Raw genomic sequence first — 16,867 nt, 5'->3', positions numbered from 1 at the left:
CACCCATTGATCGATCTAGCTGTCCATCGTTAGCTAGCTTGCTAGCTATCTGGTCATTTGTTGGAGAAAACTGAACGAGAATTTCTTCTTATTTGTGTATGTATTTGAAATGATGTGTATAGATACTTGTATTACTTTTATGATGGTATTTTATTTCTATTTCCCCCCTCCTACTTATCCATCTGCCCGTTTTCATCTTCACACCTATCCGCCATCACGAGAGTGAAGCGCGTCATAGTAAATTGAGCGCGTGCGCGCGTGGCGTAGTATTGCGCGGTGTCTCTTTAAGGGAAGGGGGAGTGTAAGAAAAGTGGGACCAAAAAAAGAAAAAGAGAGAGAGAGAGAGTTGAGGAGATGAATAGAAGGCACGAGAAGCACCTACCATGACCAAGTGCGCTGTAAATGTAGGACACACATCCGAGCCTTCGAGCGGCGTCACATCGGGACGCCTGGGCACCATGTCCGGACTCGCCTCCCGCCACCGGCCCGCCGCCGCCACCGCAAGCGCCACCGCCACCGCCGTCCTCCAGGCGAGCATGGCAACCGTCACCCGGGGAAAGGCTGCCTCCTCTCCGGTGCCACTAAATTACATCACATCTTTCCGCGATTATCAATGGTAGGCATTGCGTAATTGCCTCCCCCTCCCCCTTGCTCCGTATTATTATTATTATTATTTTCAATTTGTCACCCCCGCCCCCTGCCCCCCCCCCCCCCCCCTCCCCGAGCCTCTGGAGAATCACGGCGGCCTTTGGTTTTGCATTGATTGGCTGGAGGATGCCCTTTTCCCGGCCAAAAAGGACTCGCAGCCCGCGTTGAGCGGAGCTGCAGGATGCGCGTGAGGCCGGCGGCGGACGTGTGCTGCATTTGCGGACGTCGGACACAACGAGAGCGGGCCTGCTGCGCCGGCGGGCCGCTCCAGCTCCTCCTCCTCCTCCTGCAGCGGCGGCGGCGGCGGCGGCAGAAGCGCGGCTCCTCTTCGGCTCCTCCTCTGCTCCTCGTCCCCCCTCCGCGGTGCAGGAGCATGCTGCCGGCGTGAAGAAGGGATGAGGCCGCGCACGGGGACTCCAGCGGGCCACAGCTGCGGCCTTCTTCTCACCACAGCCGGCGGCAGCCGAGCCACTGCGAACGCAACACCGCCACCGTCACATCAGCATCTTTGGTACTTGGCACTCTTCGTCCGTCGATTGCATGAACAACAAGAACAAGAACAGGGGGGGGGAGAAGTGTAATGCGCGTGCATGTGCGTGTGTGAAGGGGGAGGAGGAGGAGGGGGGGGGGAGCGCGCACACTCGCGCGTTATGCGATGACTACATCCATCCGTAGTCATGGCAACCACATCCTGTTAATGGATGTTATTTTCCCCCTCCTCCTCCTCCTCACTCACCTCCTTAAAAAATCGACTCACGCTGTTCAAATGAATTTGAAACTGAAAAGAAAATTCCACCGTTAGTAACCGGCGAATGAAAATTAAAATGTGGTTGCAAAAGTGTGCACACCTTCCGACGAACTGCCAGCATTTCAAGTCCAAATCAAATAGGCTGTTTGTGACTTTGGTTTTTTTGGTTTTGCAGGTCATCAGGCAGATCCAGGAGCATGAGCAGAACTTTGAGCTGCGGGAGCAGATGTCTGGCTACAAGCGCATGCGGCGGCAGCACCAGAAGCAGCTGATCGCCCTGGAGAACAGGCTCAAGGCCGAGATGGACGAGCACAGGCTGAGGCTGCACAAGGAGTTGGAGACGCAGGCCAACAGCACGTACGCCGAGCTGGAGCGGCTGGCCAAGCGCCACGCCGCCCAGACCGACAAAGAGGTACGGCCCGTCGTCCGTCTCCATTGGCAGAAGGGCCACGATACCCATGCGTGGCGCCTCCCGGCAGATGAAGTCGGTGGCGGCGGAGGAGAGGCGCATCCAGCAGCAGATCGCAGCTCAGCAGAAGAAGGAGCTGACGTCCTTCTTGGAGAGCCAGAAGAGAGAGTACCGACTCTGCAAGGACAAAATCAAAGAGGTGAAAAGACGCGCGCAAAAATTGCTCTTCTCGACTTTCCCCGAAGCTCAAAACGTTCACGCCACTTGAATTTTTCTGCAAAATGGACAAAAATGATCATACACATGGAGATTGTGGCAAACTTAACAAACTACTAAACTACTATCAAATCTACTAATTAGAATGGATTTTAAAAAAGGGCAGGAACAGATATCTGCCGATGTAGCGCTGATCAATACACACTGCTCGCTCAACAACGAATGTCTTTTTTAAACGAACCTATCATAAAAAAGATTGTAACCGATAAAAACGGTGACCCTTCCTACTTTTTAGCGCCACTAGGCGGCGCCTGCTAGTTATTGCTGCTGTATTTGGTGTGTCGTCGAATTTGCAGGAGATGAGCGAAGACCCGTGCACCCCGAGAGAGGAGAAGCAAGAGCGTCTTTCGCGGCACAAGGAGACCATTCAGCGCTCGCAGGCCGAGGAGGAAGCCAACCTGCTGGCGCAGCAGCGGCTCGTCTACGAGCGAAGCTGCCGGGCCCTCAAGCGCCGAAGTCTGCTCAGGAAGCACGACTTTGAGCAGGAGCAACTCAGAGAGGTGAGCATGTCGGGGGGGGGGGGTCCTAGCGGGTGCAAATCCAAAATGTCCTCCCCTCTCCCCAGGAGCTGAACAAGAAGAGGAGCCAGAAGGAGATGGAGCACGCCCTGATGATCCGCCAGGACGAGGCCACCCAGGACCTGGAGCAGCGGCATCTTCACGTGCTCCACAAGCTGCGCGTGGAGCTCATGCGGCTGCAGCACCAGACCGAGCTGGAGAACCAGGAGGAGTACAACAGCCGCAGGCAGCACGAGCTCCTGCGCAAACACGCCTTGGAGCACAGGCAGCAGCCCAGAGACCTCAAGGTCACCTTCGTGCACCTTGAAAAAGTAGCAAGATAAAAAGAACACGAAAGGGTGAATTGAATTTGCGCGTCCGTCCTCAGGCGCTGGAGCTGCAGATCAAGAAGCAGTTCCAGGACACGTGCAAGGTTCAGAACAAGCAGTACAAAGCTCTGCGCAACCACCAGCTGGAGGTCTCGCCCAAAGCGGAGCACAAGAGTCTCCTCAAGGGGCTGAAGGAGGAGCAGACCCGCAAGCTGGCCGTGCTGGCCGAGCAGTACGAGCACTCCATCAACCAGATGACGGCCTCGCAAGCGGTACGCGCCGCCGTGCCGTCGCCAGCCAAACTAGCGTCCGTGCTAACAACGGAGGCGCAACACACGTAGACACACGATAAAGCCCTATTGCCGTTATGCAGATGAGGCTGGAGGCGGAGCAAGAGGCGGAGTGCGAGGCCTTGAAGCAGCAGCTGAAGCAGGAGATGGAGCTGCTGGACGCCTACCAGAGGAAGACCAAGTCCCAGATGGAGAGCCAGCACCAGCGAGAGCTGCAGAAGCTGGAGCAGAAGGTCTCCATCCGCCGGGCCCACCTGGAGCAGAAGATGGAGGAGGAGCTTTCGGCTCTGCAGAAGGATCGCAGCGAGAGGATCAAAACTCTGCTGGAGCGTCAGGAGCGAGAGATTTTGTCCTTTGACAGCGAGACTCGCATCCTGGGCTTCGGGAGTCTGGGGTCTTTGGACTTGTTCCTCAAGGACGACAACAGATGAAAGCGGACCAGCCGGCGGCCATCTTTTCCTTCCTTCCTTCCTTCCTTCCTTCCTTCCTTCCTTCCTTCCTTCCTTCCTTCCTTCCTTCCCTCCTTCCTTCCTTCCTTCCTTCCTTCCTTCCTTCCTTCCTTCACGCCGGAAGCCGGGCGGATCCGGCCACTAGCCGTCTTGGGATTAGTCGTCCGTCCCCCTTTGTCTGGATTTTTGGTATCAAGTGAATAATTCAGGAAATTTTTTGCTAAAATGGGCACTTTGATATGTTTCAGTGGAACTCCATGGTGTGTGCGTGTGTGTAGAGAAGGGGTGGGCAAAGTGTGGCCTGGGGGTCAACGGGGCCAAATCTCTTCTCCAATCGGGCCCACGGTGGGCCAAATGACTTTTTTTTGTTTTGTTTTGGATGGCGTCATTGTAAAGTGCTGTTTTTCCCACCCACGGCACAATCCAGATCTTCTTCTGCTCTAATGAGGCCAATTGTCAGCCAAAAGTCCAAATGTTACTTGCAAGCAAGATCCACTTTTGATTTTTGACCTCTTTGCGGTTGAAAATCCAAACGTGAGCACAAAACCTTTGCCCACCCCACGCCCGGCCGGGACATGCTGGAATGTGAGCTGACGACACCCACAACACCTCCCCGTGACGTTCTTCTTCTCCTTCTTCTGGTCCTTCTGGTTCTCGTTCTTCTTCCTGTTTTTCTTTGTCTTCTCGTCATCTTCTTGTCTTTCTTCTTCTGGTTCCTCATCTGGTCTTTCTTCTTCTGGTTCCTCATCTGGTCTTTCTTCTTCTGGTTCCTCATCTGGTCTTTCTTTTTCTGGTTGTCCTTTTTTGCCTGAAGCGGTTTTCTTTTTTTTTTCCCCACTTCTTGTTTTTTCAGAATGTGAACGTCGGCGTGGCGGCGTCATGGCTTTTCTCATTGCATGCACTTTATTAGGGACACGTGACGCATGGCTCCGTTTGTAAATAAAGTGGCTGTCAGCAGAATTTTTAGGTTGCCCCCCCCCCCCCCCCCAAAAACGGACAAGCTATGATGGATTCACATCTGCCTTTCTTTGAGTTGTCGTGCCTTTTCTCCAAATTTGATTTGCTGTTCTTTTGTCTCCATTCGCTCATCCGACGTGTTGGCCACGACCAATGGTGACAATTGTGCTGTTTTTTGATATGAAATCAATATTTGTACTTGAGCATAGAATTAGGACACGCCCACCGTCTATTTATTCACGTGACGGAGCTTACAAGTTTTTTGGGGGGGATCGTGTAGTTGTGAGACTCCATTGTAACGGCGGACGGAACGACACGCACACACACGCACGCACGCACACACACACACGAGGCAGATTTGCAATTAGGATGATGACGACTCGGACACTTTTCATGGGAACGCAAACTTGAGTGACAGTTTTGATTTTCAGTAATGGGTGGATTTCCGTGGAAAGCGCAGAATGTTCCAACAGTTGTGTCGGTGGGACTGACGCAATATTCGCCGTGACGTTCGCTGAGCAGGTTGCACAATTTCCATTTTTCGGACGAACGAATCGTTTGGTGCTTCATTTCTTACGCCAGTTTTAGCCTTGTCGACCCGTCAACGACACGGACAGATTGAGCCAACGCCATTTTTTTCCAACTCATTCAGTGCCATTGACGGTTATAGACGTCAACGATATTAACTGGGTTGGCAGTGAGTGAGTTAAGCTTCGGCGGGCCAACTCCATTTTTGGTGCTTTTGCAGGCGACAGTTTTTGGTCCTCGAAAAAATCTGGGGGTTTTAGCGCACATGTGATTTGGACTTGGACCTTCCAACTTGCATCGGTTGGGTGGTATTGCTCGCACTTTGATTCCGTCTTTATCTCCGTCGTCGAGGTTGCCTAAAAACAGAGAAGCAAATCGGAATTAGAAAAAAAGAATAGCGCAACAGTGGTCCAGGTCCAAATATCCCGTGCGCTTTGAACCAATAGCAGGTTTTAGCATCGGGCCAATAGCGATATCGGGTCGTCAAGGACGCTGCCGATACCGGACACCGATACTTAAAGCAAAGTTGAGTTAGTCCTCCTCGGCAGTAGTTGGCGCTATCCTATTTGACACATTGACAGTGAGTGCAATAGAGGACTGCCCCCTAGAGGCTGGAACTGGAACTTCACTTTGATTTGGCAAAAACGGAGTTGGGTTCTCAATGATTCTTTTAACTTGATTTCATGTGCTGGTCTTGACTTGAATAAGAAGAAAAGGAATTTGAGCAACCCCAAAGGCAATAGAAAGGAATCAATCTGAGCCTCGATTGACCTAAAAAAAATCATTTTCACAATACGGTGATGATGATTATGATGATGTTCCTGGTATGCAGTAAGGCCTTTTTTATGCGTGCAAGTCCAAAAAGTGCTACGAGGTTCATTCAGTGGCTTCAAAAGACAACACACCCGTACACAAAACACACACACACGCATAGAAAAGTGCAAAAACAAAGAAAAGGCTTGGCCGAGTGCTTCAGAAGCATTCCCGACTTGGCCGAAATGGTTTGAATGACGATGATTTTCATGACGAAGAGGATTTGGATTTTGATGATGTGTCTTTCTAGAAACGTGTGTTTAGTTAGAACTTAAATATGAGGTGACGGTTGGACGGATAAAGGGGAAGGACCCCGGCCGGCCGGCCGGCCGGCCCGCCCGCCGTTTCCTGTGTGGTTCCAACACAAAATAAAAGACTCTCTGTTCAGTTCTTTGTCGTAGCGCATTCCCCATTTCCGTATTTGATGACAAAGGCAGAAAATAAAGCCTTTAAAGATACTGTATGGATGATATGTTTGGCCTCAAATATTACCAGTTACATTATTTTCAAAATAAATCTTTCAAAAATATAGATTTTATTTAATCGAAATAGTTTGGAGAATTGTAGATTTACAAATGTGTAAACATATTTTTTTATATAAAATAAGGAAATAAACTCAAAGAAGTCATCAAAATATGTCATTTAAAATTGAGAAATTGGTTTAGTATGTCCAATCAGAAAACTCACTCAAGACAAATGTTACATTTAATTTATAATCATTCATATTAATTAAAATTAATATGAATAATTCTTAATAATTCATTTTAAATCATGTACATACAAATGCTCAAGTTAAAAAATATAATAAATACATTTGAATTCAACAAAAGGGTACATCCTATTTTTTCTATTTGAATGAAAGCCATCATGGCAATCGCATCATATTAGTCATTTAGCATTTTCCAACTGATGTGTCAACTATCATCAGCGATTGTTGAATTGACGTCACGGGATCCCCTCCCGAGCGGAAGTGAGCGATGAGGTGTTGACCACCACCATTACGCCTTCAAGTCGCCCCCACCCAAAAAAAAAAATCAAGATTGCATAATATGCCATCTTGCCACGCAGGTTGCTTCCTCATTGGCCGAGTCACGATGAAACGGCGGTGCTCTAACGTGACCTCAGCCTGACTGTGCCATGTCCTCATCGTCGCGCCCCCCCCCCCCCCCCCCACCCAGCAGCTCTGCCACTTTACTGCACAAACAAGTTGAAGATTGAGAAAGAAGCCTTCCGCCATTTCCTGTTAAGAATGCTCACAAAAAAAAGGGGAGGAACACACATTCTTGTTTTGTCCTCAGAACACAAATGATCGATCATTATTTTTCTTATCGATGATGCCAACAAGCGAGGACACGCAGACGACACGCCTCAACGTGACCCGGCGGGCATGTACGGGCATTGCCCCCGCCCTGTCAATCAAGTTCCATAAAAGTCACAGGCAAAAGGCCGCATCAGCATCATGCAAGGAGGAAATTCTGGAAAATTTGGTTGCCTCACAAAACCCTTTCACGTCACTTCCCGAGATGACAGATATACCCTTTGCGAGCACTTCTGTAAAAGAACACAAGTTGGCCCAGGCGCAACATGAAGAGCCGCGAGCCGGAGCGCCGACGCTGACCCCAGGGACCAGCGTGGCGAAAGGGACCAGAGTGACGCTTGGCGCTGCCTGGAGGAGAATGATTGACGGACGCCCGCTTTGGACGGCAACACCGACAAGTAAGAGACCACTTGAAAACAAACATCAAGTTCAAAAGACACACACACACACAAGCTAGACAAAGGTGATAGACACACTCTCACAGTGGACAGACAGACAGATGACAGACAGACAGATGACATGCGCTTCCACCTGTCTCTCCAGCATTGCTTGCCCTCCTGCTGCTCCTGCTCTCCACCAATCAGGCGTCCTCGGGCAGAAGTCGCCAGTGCTCCGACTCCCTCCAACGGATTCTGAAGGTGACCAGACTGGCGCAGAAGGAATCCGCCGACCTCATCAAAACCTACGTGAGTCTCTCTCTCCGGTCACATGCTTGAGGATTGCTCTCGTTTCTTAAGCGCGTCTCTCCTTCCAGAAAGCCTCCCAAGGGGACATGTCGGACATCTTCTGCCAGGCGTCCCTCCAGGACATCCCCGAGCCCTCCATCTCCGGCCTGGAGCATTCCGAGCGGCTGGAGAGCCTCCTGGAGCATCTGCGGGCTTTCCTGCCGCACCTGAAACGCGTCTACGAGCAGCAAGCGGACCTCCAGGCTCCCGGTAGTCCGGTTCTGGTCCAGCTGGGCCACGTGGGCCAACGCGGCCAGGACTTGGGAGCCCTGGTGAGGACCTTCTACCGGAACACCTTCCCCAACCTGCAGGAGCCGGCCGAGGGGCCCGTGGTCCTGGAGCTGCCGGCCCAGAACGTGTTCCAGCAGAAGGTCTACGGCTGCGTGGTGGTCAAGACCTACAAGGAGTTCCTGGGCAACGCGGCTCGGGAGCTCAGGAGCCTCAGGGGCAAAGTGTGCAGAGGCCGGAGGGCATTCAAGTGACACCGGAAAGACCTCAGAGGACATCAGGCCTATTTATGATATTTATATTTAATATTTATGACGCCAACGCTGGGAAATTGTTGCACTGGGACGTGGAAATGGACTCGGATTGTAGCGCGGATGTTCAAACGTGGCCCAGCAGCTCAATAAAAAGAAGAAAAAACAAATCGACATTTTAAGACGGTGAGGAAGAATCTTTTTTGTGCTGGAGGCGTCATGCGTTGCACCCGACGGTGCCCAAAAAGAAAATCAGGAAGCGTCCAGAGACGTCTGACTCTGTGACGTCACAACGTCTGGTCGCCGCCGCCGCTTCTCGCCGTTATTTTGGAGCAATCAGGCGACGATTCCTCATGCTTGGCCATCCCCGATGTAGGTCATCCATTGTTGGCATGACGTAAGAGAAGGGGCAGGCCCTTTCAGATCACAAGCTGTCTGGAAACTGGAAGTAGTCGGCTGAATCAAGTTCCCTTTAATAACAACTGGCTGTTATTTCAAGAAGCGCAAGCTCAGTTTCGGGTTCTCAGAGCGGAAAAGGCAACTTGGTGATTGATGATCAACAGGAAAAGTATGTCGAGAGGCAACGTTTTGATTTGACTGAAGTGCCACCACATGCATTTCGTGTTTAATCCAGCAGAGAGCAGCAGACGACAAGTCCTCATGGCCACTTCCCAATCGAGTGACGAAAAGCCCATTTTGGCGTGCTTCCTTGCAACTCAATTCCTTTGTCCTTTTTCCTTGTTTCCTTACCTCCATCCTTCCTCCCTCCCTGAAATAATTTCGACCTACTTTGGGCCCAGCCGATGAAACAATCTGCACAATAATTATGTGAATCGTTTCATGACACACAACACAAGTGTATTCGACTGTGGAAAAATATTGATTCCATACAGTCGCCACAATATTAGGGACGTCTGTGTGATCTTAGTCATATTCTTATCATTGCACTTTATATTTAAGAGTCAATAAAACCCATAATGGACAATCAATCTTTTTTTTTTTTTATACAGCTCGTCTTGGATCTCATTAGCGGCGTAGCAAATGTTGTGGCCGCTGATTGTTGGTTGAAGACAAGCGTGTACTCCCGAAGAGACGAATGAATGCGTCACTGCTTCTTCGATTGTTGTAAAACATCTTTGACTCACATGATCACGTGATGTCAGTCGAAGATTGTTCCGAAAGCGAGAGAGCATTTGTCCGATGATGGCGACGATCCTCGTTAGTAGCACACCGCGGAGGCGTTCATATTCAAAAAGCGAACGTTCATCTTGGCTTCAATCTCAAAGCGGTTCAGCAGCTGATCAAAAGACACAAACGAATGAATCATAAAGCCATGGCTCAGGATCCATTGATGGTGCTCGACAGTTCCAACGAGTGGATTCCGATCGTCACGACCACCCACCTTAAGGAAGTGCTCGAACGTGATGCCCTCGTAGAATTCGTCGGGCTCCTGCCGGTAACGGGCGGAAAATTGACCACCAAAGGAGGAGCGTCACGATCGGCGCGATCGGGCCCAACGTACCATGTGACCCATGGATATGGCCGCCACCTCCAACATGGCGGCGTCGGCGATGCTGTCGGCTTCCTTGCTGATGTGCACGCTGCGAGAGAGCAGCTCCTCCACCACCTGCGCACGTGAGTCCACGTTTGAGTCGGGGTCAAAGAAACACGCCGTAAAACACACTTGACTCACATGTCGGTACTCTTCCAGGGTTATGGTTCCGTCGTTGTCCATGTCGTGCATGTTGAACAAAACTGCGGGAAAAAACAAAACAAAACAGCGGGCGATTTGAAAAGAAAAAAAAGTGAGCATTGAAAAATACAAAGCAAAGAGTCAGCGCACATCTGAGCTTCTCTGTACGGACGCTATCCCTTTCCTCATCCGTCATGCTGAGTGGTGGCGGTTTGAAGTGGGACATGATCACCACAAAGTCCTCCAGGTGGATCTCCTCCATCCGGCCCTCGCCGGGCGGGATCAAGTTCCTGGTAAAATGAGAAAAGTGGTTCTCGAATATGTCCGGAAAGTTTGAACGAGTGGAGAAATGTGCAAGGAAAAAGTTTGCTGCAGAGCAACATCAAACGCTGAGGCGTCACGGCTCGGCACCTCCTGTCAAAGAAGGCTTCTATGATCTGCACTCGGATGGGATTACAGCCCAGATCGTGGATGGCGTTGAAGTGTTCCCTCCTGGAGCGAGCAGACAACACACAGACACACCGGAAAGAAAAAAAAAAAAAAATCAATGGCCAGCGGTCGAGGATTCCCACAAGGCCTCGCTGCTGTCACGCTGAAAGTTGCAGTCTGTCGGGCAGCTCCGGAACTTCCATCGCACAAAAAGAATTCAAAGTACCGCAGGGTGTCTTCATTGTGGCTCAGCTGCTTGAATCTTTTGTGGAGAACGCCAATCTGCTCACAAGTGACTAGAAACAGACAAGCACAGCATTGACTTGGCAATATTGTCATTTTTGGTTTAAATGAATCATTGACAGCCATGGGGAAAAACACCGACTGAAAAATATCAACAAGGTGTTTGGAAAAAGAGAACCAACGCAAATAAAGATGCAAATAAAATCCAGGATGGGGTGAGGTGAACTCGAGCGCCCCCTAGTGGCCAAGACGCACACAACAGAAGGAGCCGCACAAAGAATTCAAGTCTAAAATAAACGCACAAAGCACCCTTGTACATAATCTACAAGAGTTTTTTTTTGTTGCTCTTGTGTCTAACGCTTGATTTGATGCAATAGAGTTCGGTTACACTTCTTTGGCTGCAATTTTTAATTATTTACGAGTCAACCGAGCGAGCTCAGCTCAGCTCAGCTCACTGGACACTTTATTACGCATGACAGAAATGTGTCTCGAATATTTTGGATAGACAAAATATTAGGCACGCGCGAAGCATGATGATCGCTTTTGATCCTCGTGACATTGAGCGACTGTGCCTAATGAAGTGGCCGCTGAGTGGAAGTTTTACAAATAAGTCTGGCTCTGCAGTTTTTGGGTGTCGCGCGCGAGCAATACAAATACTCACAGCCTGTCTTTTCCGCCAGTTGTCTGTACTCGGGAGGACCAGATAGTGACTGCCAAATTCCCATCTCGTCCACAGATCAGTTAGAAAAAAAAAAAGTTCTAAACGAGACCCGAGCGGGACCAGGTGGTAGCTGTATTTCTAGTTGTGGTAGATCGACGCCTCCCCAGCTAGCTGTAAGCTCGGCTGAACGTGCATGTTTGCGAAGCACCAGAATGCCTGCCTGTTGGCACAAAACTTCATCCCGAGGAGCAAGCAGGACTTCCGTGATAGGCATCCGTGACGTCACGCGTCTAGGCTTCGTCTTCTGTGACAGTTGTTTCCATTTTAATTTGACACCAGTCAGCTGAGTGCAAAAAACAACAACAACACATAAGCTATTTGGCTCTTTTTTAAAACGACTTTTTCATACTTTTTACGCAGTAATGAGCTGATTTGTCACAGGTGTGGCCAGCAGGGGCAGAAAGACTCTCAATTGACTGATAACACGGAAGTAGACAAATGAGACAACAATGGACCAAGAGGAAATACGGTAAGATGAACAAAAGTGCTTTTGGCCTACTTCCATATTGTTTAGTCCTCACGTGTTTGAGCAAGTTATCAGTGGAATTCAAACCCAGTAAAAGCCCCAGATAGCATCCATAAAGTATTTCAAACATTAACTACAAAATGGCTGCTCAATGTCAGCACTGTGGTCGGGAAACATTTCTGTGTGTTTTGCAAGTCAATGTGCTGCTCTTGGCCCCCGTGGCAAAATACCTTCTGCGAACAGGGTGTGGACTTGAACACACCACGCTGTCATTTCGCAGCAGGTTTCAACAATGTGTGTTTACAAAAAAAGCAACACAAAGAGCCGGCCGGGCCTGGAGCCTTCTCAAGTGTCGCCTTGCTGGTGATACATTTCTTCTTTTAGACCAGATACTTGGGATATATTTGATGGAGCTGGTGGAGGTTTTCGGTACTTTGGACTCTGGGTTGATTGGTAATTCTGCTGCGAAAGCATGTTTTGATCAAATCAAGTCTTGGGTTGTGCACGAAGCAACTTCTTTATTATGTCTGTCTTTCTGGTCTTGCCGGTTTGTTTTTGTCTGCAGCACGTTAACGAACAGATCAGGTCTTAACGGAATGCCAAAAGTTTGCCAGATTGCCTCACAGCTGTTTGGCAGCGCTGCCAAACGCTCGGAACGGTGCCGGCAGCTGTCATTCCAAATTGGAAAAGTGTGACGCTCTCATTAGCATTCGGCAAGTCACCTAGCGCTTCTGATTAAAACTTGATGTCTTCCTCGTAGCCGTTGGATTGCCTTCATTGCTGCGACGCGGCCTCGCAACATGGCGGGGCCGTAACAGCCAATCAGGAATGGCCTATGGGTGTTGTTACACGAGACAAATGACTTTCCCGCTCACCCCAGCCAGCTCCTTTTCAATTCGATCACGAATTCTAGTTTTGAAAAGCTCAAGTTTTGTATGCTCATTTCATACTAGCCATTTTTTGGCATTATTTGACAGCTGAGTAAAAAGGAAGCGCAGCGAGGATTGATGCTGTTGCTCCTCCACCATCAATCTATCTTCAAACGGGGAAAGCAGCCCCCCCCCCCAGCCCCCCCTCTCCTCCCTGGTGTCCTTGATCCGCTCTTCCTCGCGATATCGCCTTCACCTTTGCGCGATTATGTGACGACACGCCGTGCCGGGAATCGATTTGCAGGAGAAAACCATGTTTACGCCGGGAAACGGCAGAAGGGGACGCTCAAGGAGAAGGGGCAGCTTGGCATGCGAGGGGCGGGGGCGAGAAGTCGACGGGGCGCCGCCGCCGCCGCAGAAGACATCTGCTCACGTAGAAGCGGGGGGAGATGTCCTCAGGGGGGTCACGTCCTTCTCACCTGCTTCGCGCTTCACCGAGTCTGACACATCTTATACACAAGCGGTCAAACATCACCAAGCGCTTCCAACTCCTTTCAAGCTTTGTATTTATTCGATTGTCACGTTTGATTGTAACTTGCAAGAACATGAATCATATTTGTCTCATGAGAGTCGGCGCAAACGGCAGGTGCGCCTCGGGTCGCGCGCGCCATTAAGAATTGCGTCTCGGCGCGAAAGGAAAAATAGTCATAAATCAGCCGCTCAAAGTGCTCGTGAAGAAGAATCACGGCCCGTTTAATGGCAATAAAATGCCGCTTCCCGCTTTGTGCGCCGCGCTGACACAATGTCGAGCCAACGTGCAATTATTTCTCCCTCCACGCGCGTGACAAGCCGCTAGGTATCACGCGTGGCTCCTCCTTAAAACTCGAGTTGCGGGCTAATTAAGCCGAGTGCGTGCGTGCGTGCGCGCGCGTATATTTGTGGAGTTTATGAATTGGTCATTGGCTGTTTCCAATGTTAATGACGCTCATGGCTTTGGAGGCCACCCGCTTCTCAACTAAAAGCAATCGACGCACCAATCCGCACGCTGCGCCACTTTCGTGTGTCGTCACGCGGCCAATCCAAACGCATGTCGGGAAACGTTCTGATGATAAATGCTTGGGAGCAAGGTTGTAATTGTTAGTCATCTCATGCGGCGAGCGACATCTCCTGTGGGAGTTTGCCCTTAAGACGGACCGGCGGCATCGAAGGGCACACGGGCCTTGTTAAGCAAATGGATCCGAGCGGAACGTTCTGCTTCGCGCCACACTTTTGCCCCCCCTGTGTCGAGTCCCATTTCTCAATACAATTATCTAAATACCGAGTCCAAATGAAAGGCCGACTTTTAAGTTGATTTCACGGTGACGACTGCAAAGGTCACGTCCGGGAAGGACGAAAGACGGAAAAACCTTTCTGGCTTGGAATATTATTGCAGAAGGCAAATGTTTGTGATGGAAAAAAATGGACATTTTGAAAGGCACCATGTAGATGTAGGCTACGTACGGGACACCTTTGGCCCACCTTTGGCCCACCGGCCTTACCTTTGCCACCCTGCGACCTGCAAAATTGGCACCTTAACGCTGCAGCCGTGTGTTTTTTTTTCTTCCTCCATCTCGTATGTAAATATTCCGCTCTAGGATGAGGCGTGACACGCATACACATTGAGCGGGAACATCTGCCTGGACCAAGACGGGCGGCGCGGCGCAATTAAGGATCGCGGCCGTTGCCTCGGCGCGTCCCGTCACCCCAAATTGCTCTCAATTGAGATTCAGGAATCTTTTTAGGTGCTGCAACAGTGGAAGGTGACTCAAATCAGAAGATGTGCAAAAGCTCACTTTTGGTATTCATAATCCAAATGCACTTGTCATAAATACCCAAACGGTTGCTCATCTTGAAGATTTCTGTTGTCCTCTTTGTTTTCGTGTCCTTGTATCCCCTCTGTCCATAATTGATGTGTGCTGTTGACACAATGGCATTTTTTTTTTTTTTTTTTTGGTAGCGCCGTGTCATCTTGAGCGACGAGGTGGCGCCGTCCGCTGCCGTCGTCTGCCGTCGTCTGCCGCCGGCCGTCATCTATATCGGCAAGGTCAACCAATTGCTGATGGCCGTTTCACGACTGTCAGGTCCGGGTCCTCACGCTGGCGACGGCGAGTGGGATTGATGAGGATTTAGTGGTGGTTGAGGGCGCGGCGGTGACAAAGTTGACAGCCAAATGTCCAAATGAAAGGTTAGGCGGAAAGCATCAGCTCGATGAAAAGGCGGCGACTTTATCAATATTCCCTGAGCTCAGTTCGTAGCAGCAATATTCATCCGCACAATACGGTTTGGATCAAAAGATGCGGTGGATAGAAAAAGTCTACGCACCCCTGTTGAAACATCCAAAAATAAGAACATGGGTTTTTTTTTTTCCACCATTAATGTGACCTATATGTCCAACTAAATTCAAGAGTAATACAAATACTGATGTTGCGCAAGTGTACACACCCTCACGTTAAATCACACGCCAGCTCCGATTAATGTCATTTCAGATGATGCTTTTGCTGACTTTTTGCTTTGCTTGCTTGCAGAAGCCTGAAGATTTTGCGTCCTCGATATGGCACGTCAGTGATGCCTTGCTGTGTTGTCCTGTGCCGTTGCAGGTAGGTCAAAAAATCTGTCGTTTGACCTCATTAAAACTCCTCGCACGTCGTATCTTCTCGGCTCGCCGTATCAGAATCAGATTTTTGTTTTTGTTAACCTTGCGAGACGTGGCGTTTCCCTTTGAGTTGTTTACCAGGGCGGTTATCATTCCGCCCGAGCCGCAGATTCAAAATGGCGTCGAGCCGCAGTCATCCATCACGCATCATCTCAACTCCGACAGGCAGGTGCGCTTAAAGCTTCGCCGAGCCACTCTGGGGACGAGCAAATATAAAAGCACCAGGCTTTTTATATGAAAGGCCGGCCAATTAGATTTGGACGGACGGCAGACTTGTTGTCCAGACAGCAGCACTTGAGCTTTTCCATCTCGCTTAAGTCTATCGACCATCAAATTCTTATTTTAGCTCAATCGTGCAGAAAACCAACATGACTTTTTTTCTTTCCTTTCATAAGAGTCCGTTTTATTTCTCTATAACCTATTCACGGCTTGGGCCGGAGCCTTTCCTTCCCGCAGAGTCTCAATAATTCATCTTTTGTGGCAATTCTGCTCTTTGCATGGCCCATTAAAAAGCTCCACCGGAGGAGTTTATTGTGCAAGGACGCCAACGAGGACAAATTAGCTGCTGAAGTCGGTTGCGCCGCCTGCCTATTCAAACTTGGGTCGGCGGGCCAGTTTTTGTCCAGAATCACGTTAATCCCGGCTCATTCCCGCGAGCTGGTCTCGGCGGATTTGCTTGAGCGCTTTTTGAGAAAGCTCCAATTTGATAAGGTCAACTTGGAGTTTGTCTGGTGCAAGCGTTATCGCAAAGAACCGAGAAGTCATCGTCGACGGCTGAACGGAGATAAACTTTGAGGATTTTTCAAAATTCTTCTCCTGCGAGCAAAAAAAAAAAAAGTCACACTGTCTCACTTTTTTTGCGATAAGCCGTCTTCATATGCTTACAATTGGCGCTTTGTTTGGACCGGCGGGCGCTTCCCACGTAGTCCCGTTTCTTATCTAAAGGCGGCAGCCGGGGTCTTTGATTCCTCCGACGTTGCGTCACCTTCGAGGCAAGTCGCGCAAAAAAAACGACGACACCGCTAAAAAAAAAAAAAAAAAAAAGAGCGGCGTGTCTTTTTTGGTGTATTTGCTGTGAGTGAGCCATGAATAATTTTTCATTTTCAAGTGAAGCCCAAGCGTGTCTGCCACAGCGAGAGGCCAAAACAAATCCACTTCATCTCAATTGGCAATATCGTGTTGACCGACATGATTGAATTTTTGGGGGAATCGTCACACACACGGGGGGGGGGGGGATTTTTTTTCTTCTTGTCAGTGAAGCATGCGACAGCAATCTGAAGGCTTTCAG

At 49.7% G+C, this 16,867-nt stretch overlaps 3 protein-coding genes and 1 long non-coding RNA gene across 4 annotated transcripts; 2 read left to right on the top strand and 2 right to left on the bottom strand.

Moving 5' to 3' along the window:
• Window positions 1–90: 90 nt before the first annotated feature.
• Window positions 91–470, bottom strand: LOC119130963. Its single transcript, XR_005099565.1, has 2 exons — window positions 383–470; window positions 91–282 (listed from the first exon to the last, which is right to left on the bottom strand). It is a non-coding gene; the product is annotated as an uncharacterized LOC119130963 (long non-coding RNA).
• Window positions 471–1,028: 558 nt separating this feature from the next.
• On the top strand, window positions 1,029–4,249 carry taok3b (TAO kinase 3b). The gene is made up of 7 exons (XM_037264944.1): window positions 1,029–1,159; window positions 1,572–1,808; window positions 1,876–2,004; window positions 2,378–2,581; window positions 2,647–2,886; window positions 2,967–3,179; window positions 3,281–4,249. Exons 2-7 carry the CDS (start codon window positions 1,623–1,625, stop codon window positions 3,626–3,628), a joined length of 1,320 nt encoding a protein of 439 aa, XP_037120839.1. The 5' UTR covers window positions 1,029–1,159; window positions 1,572–1,622; the 3' UTR covers window positions 3,629–4,249.
• A 3,088-nt stretch (window positions 4,250–7,337) lies between these two features.
• On the top strand, window positions 7,338–9,597 carry m17 (IL-6 subfamily cytokine M17). Its single transcript, XM_037264950.1, has 3 exons — window positions 7,338–7,660; window positions 7,806–7,948; window positions 8,017–9,597. The coding sequence occupies exons 1-3, from the start codon at window positions 7,468–7,470 to the stop codon at window positions 8,467–8,469; spliced, it is 789 nt and encodes a 262-aa protein (XP_037120845.1). The 5' UTR covers window positions 7,338–7,467; the 3' UTR covers window positions 8,470–9,597.
• On the bottom strand, window positions 9,415–11,789 carry tescb (tescalcin b). The gene is made up of 8 exons (XM_037264957.1): window positions 11,493–11,789; window positions 10,815–10,884; window positions 10,571–10,651; window positions 10,310–10,449; window positions 10,160–10,221; window positions 9,989–10,093; window positions 9,869–9,916; window positions 9,415–9,763 (listed from the first exon to the last, which is right to left on the bottom strand). The coding sequence occupies exons 1-8, from the start codon at window positions 11,554–11,556 to the stop codon at window positions 9,686–9,688; spliced, it is 648 nt and encodes a 215-aa protein (XP_037120852.1). The 5' UTR covers window positions 11,557–11,789; the 3' UTR covers window positions 9,415–9,685.
• Between the last annotated feature and the right edge of the window lie 5,078 nt (window positions 11,790–16,867).

The sequence above is a fragment of the Syngnathus acus genome, chromosome 12 (genome assembly GCF_901709675.1).
Source record: "Syngnathus acus chromosome 12, fSynAcu1.2, whole genome shotgun sequence".
Lineage (NCBI taxonomy): Eukaryota > Metazoa > Chordata > Actinopteri > Syngnathiformes > Syngnathidae > Syngnathus > Syngnathus acus.
The sequence above is the reverse complement of the archived record's forward strand: the minus strand, read 5'-3'. Positions and strand labels throughout refer to the sequence as shown.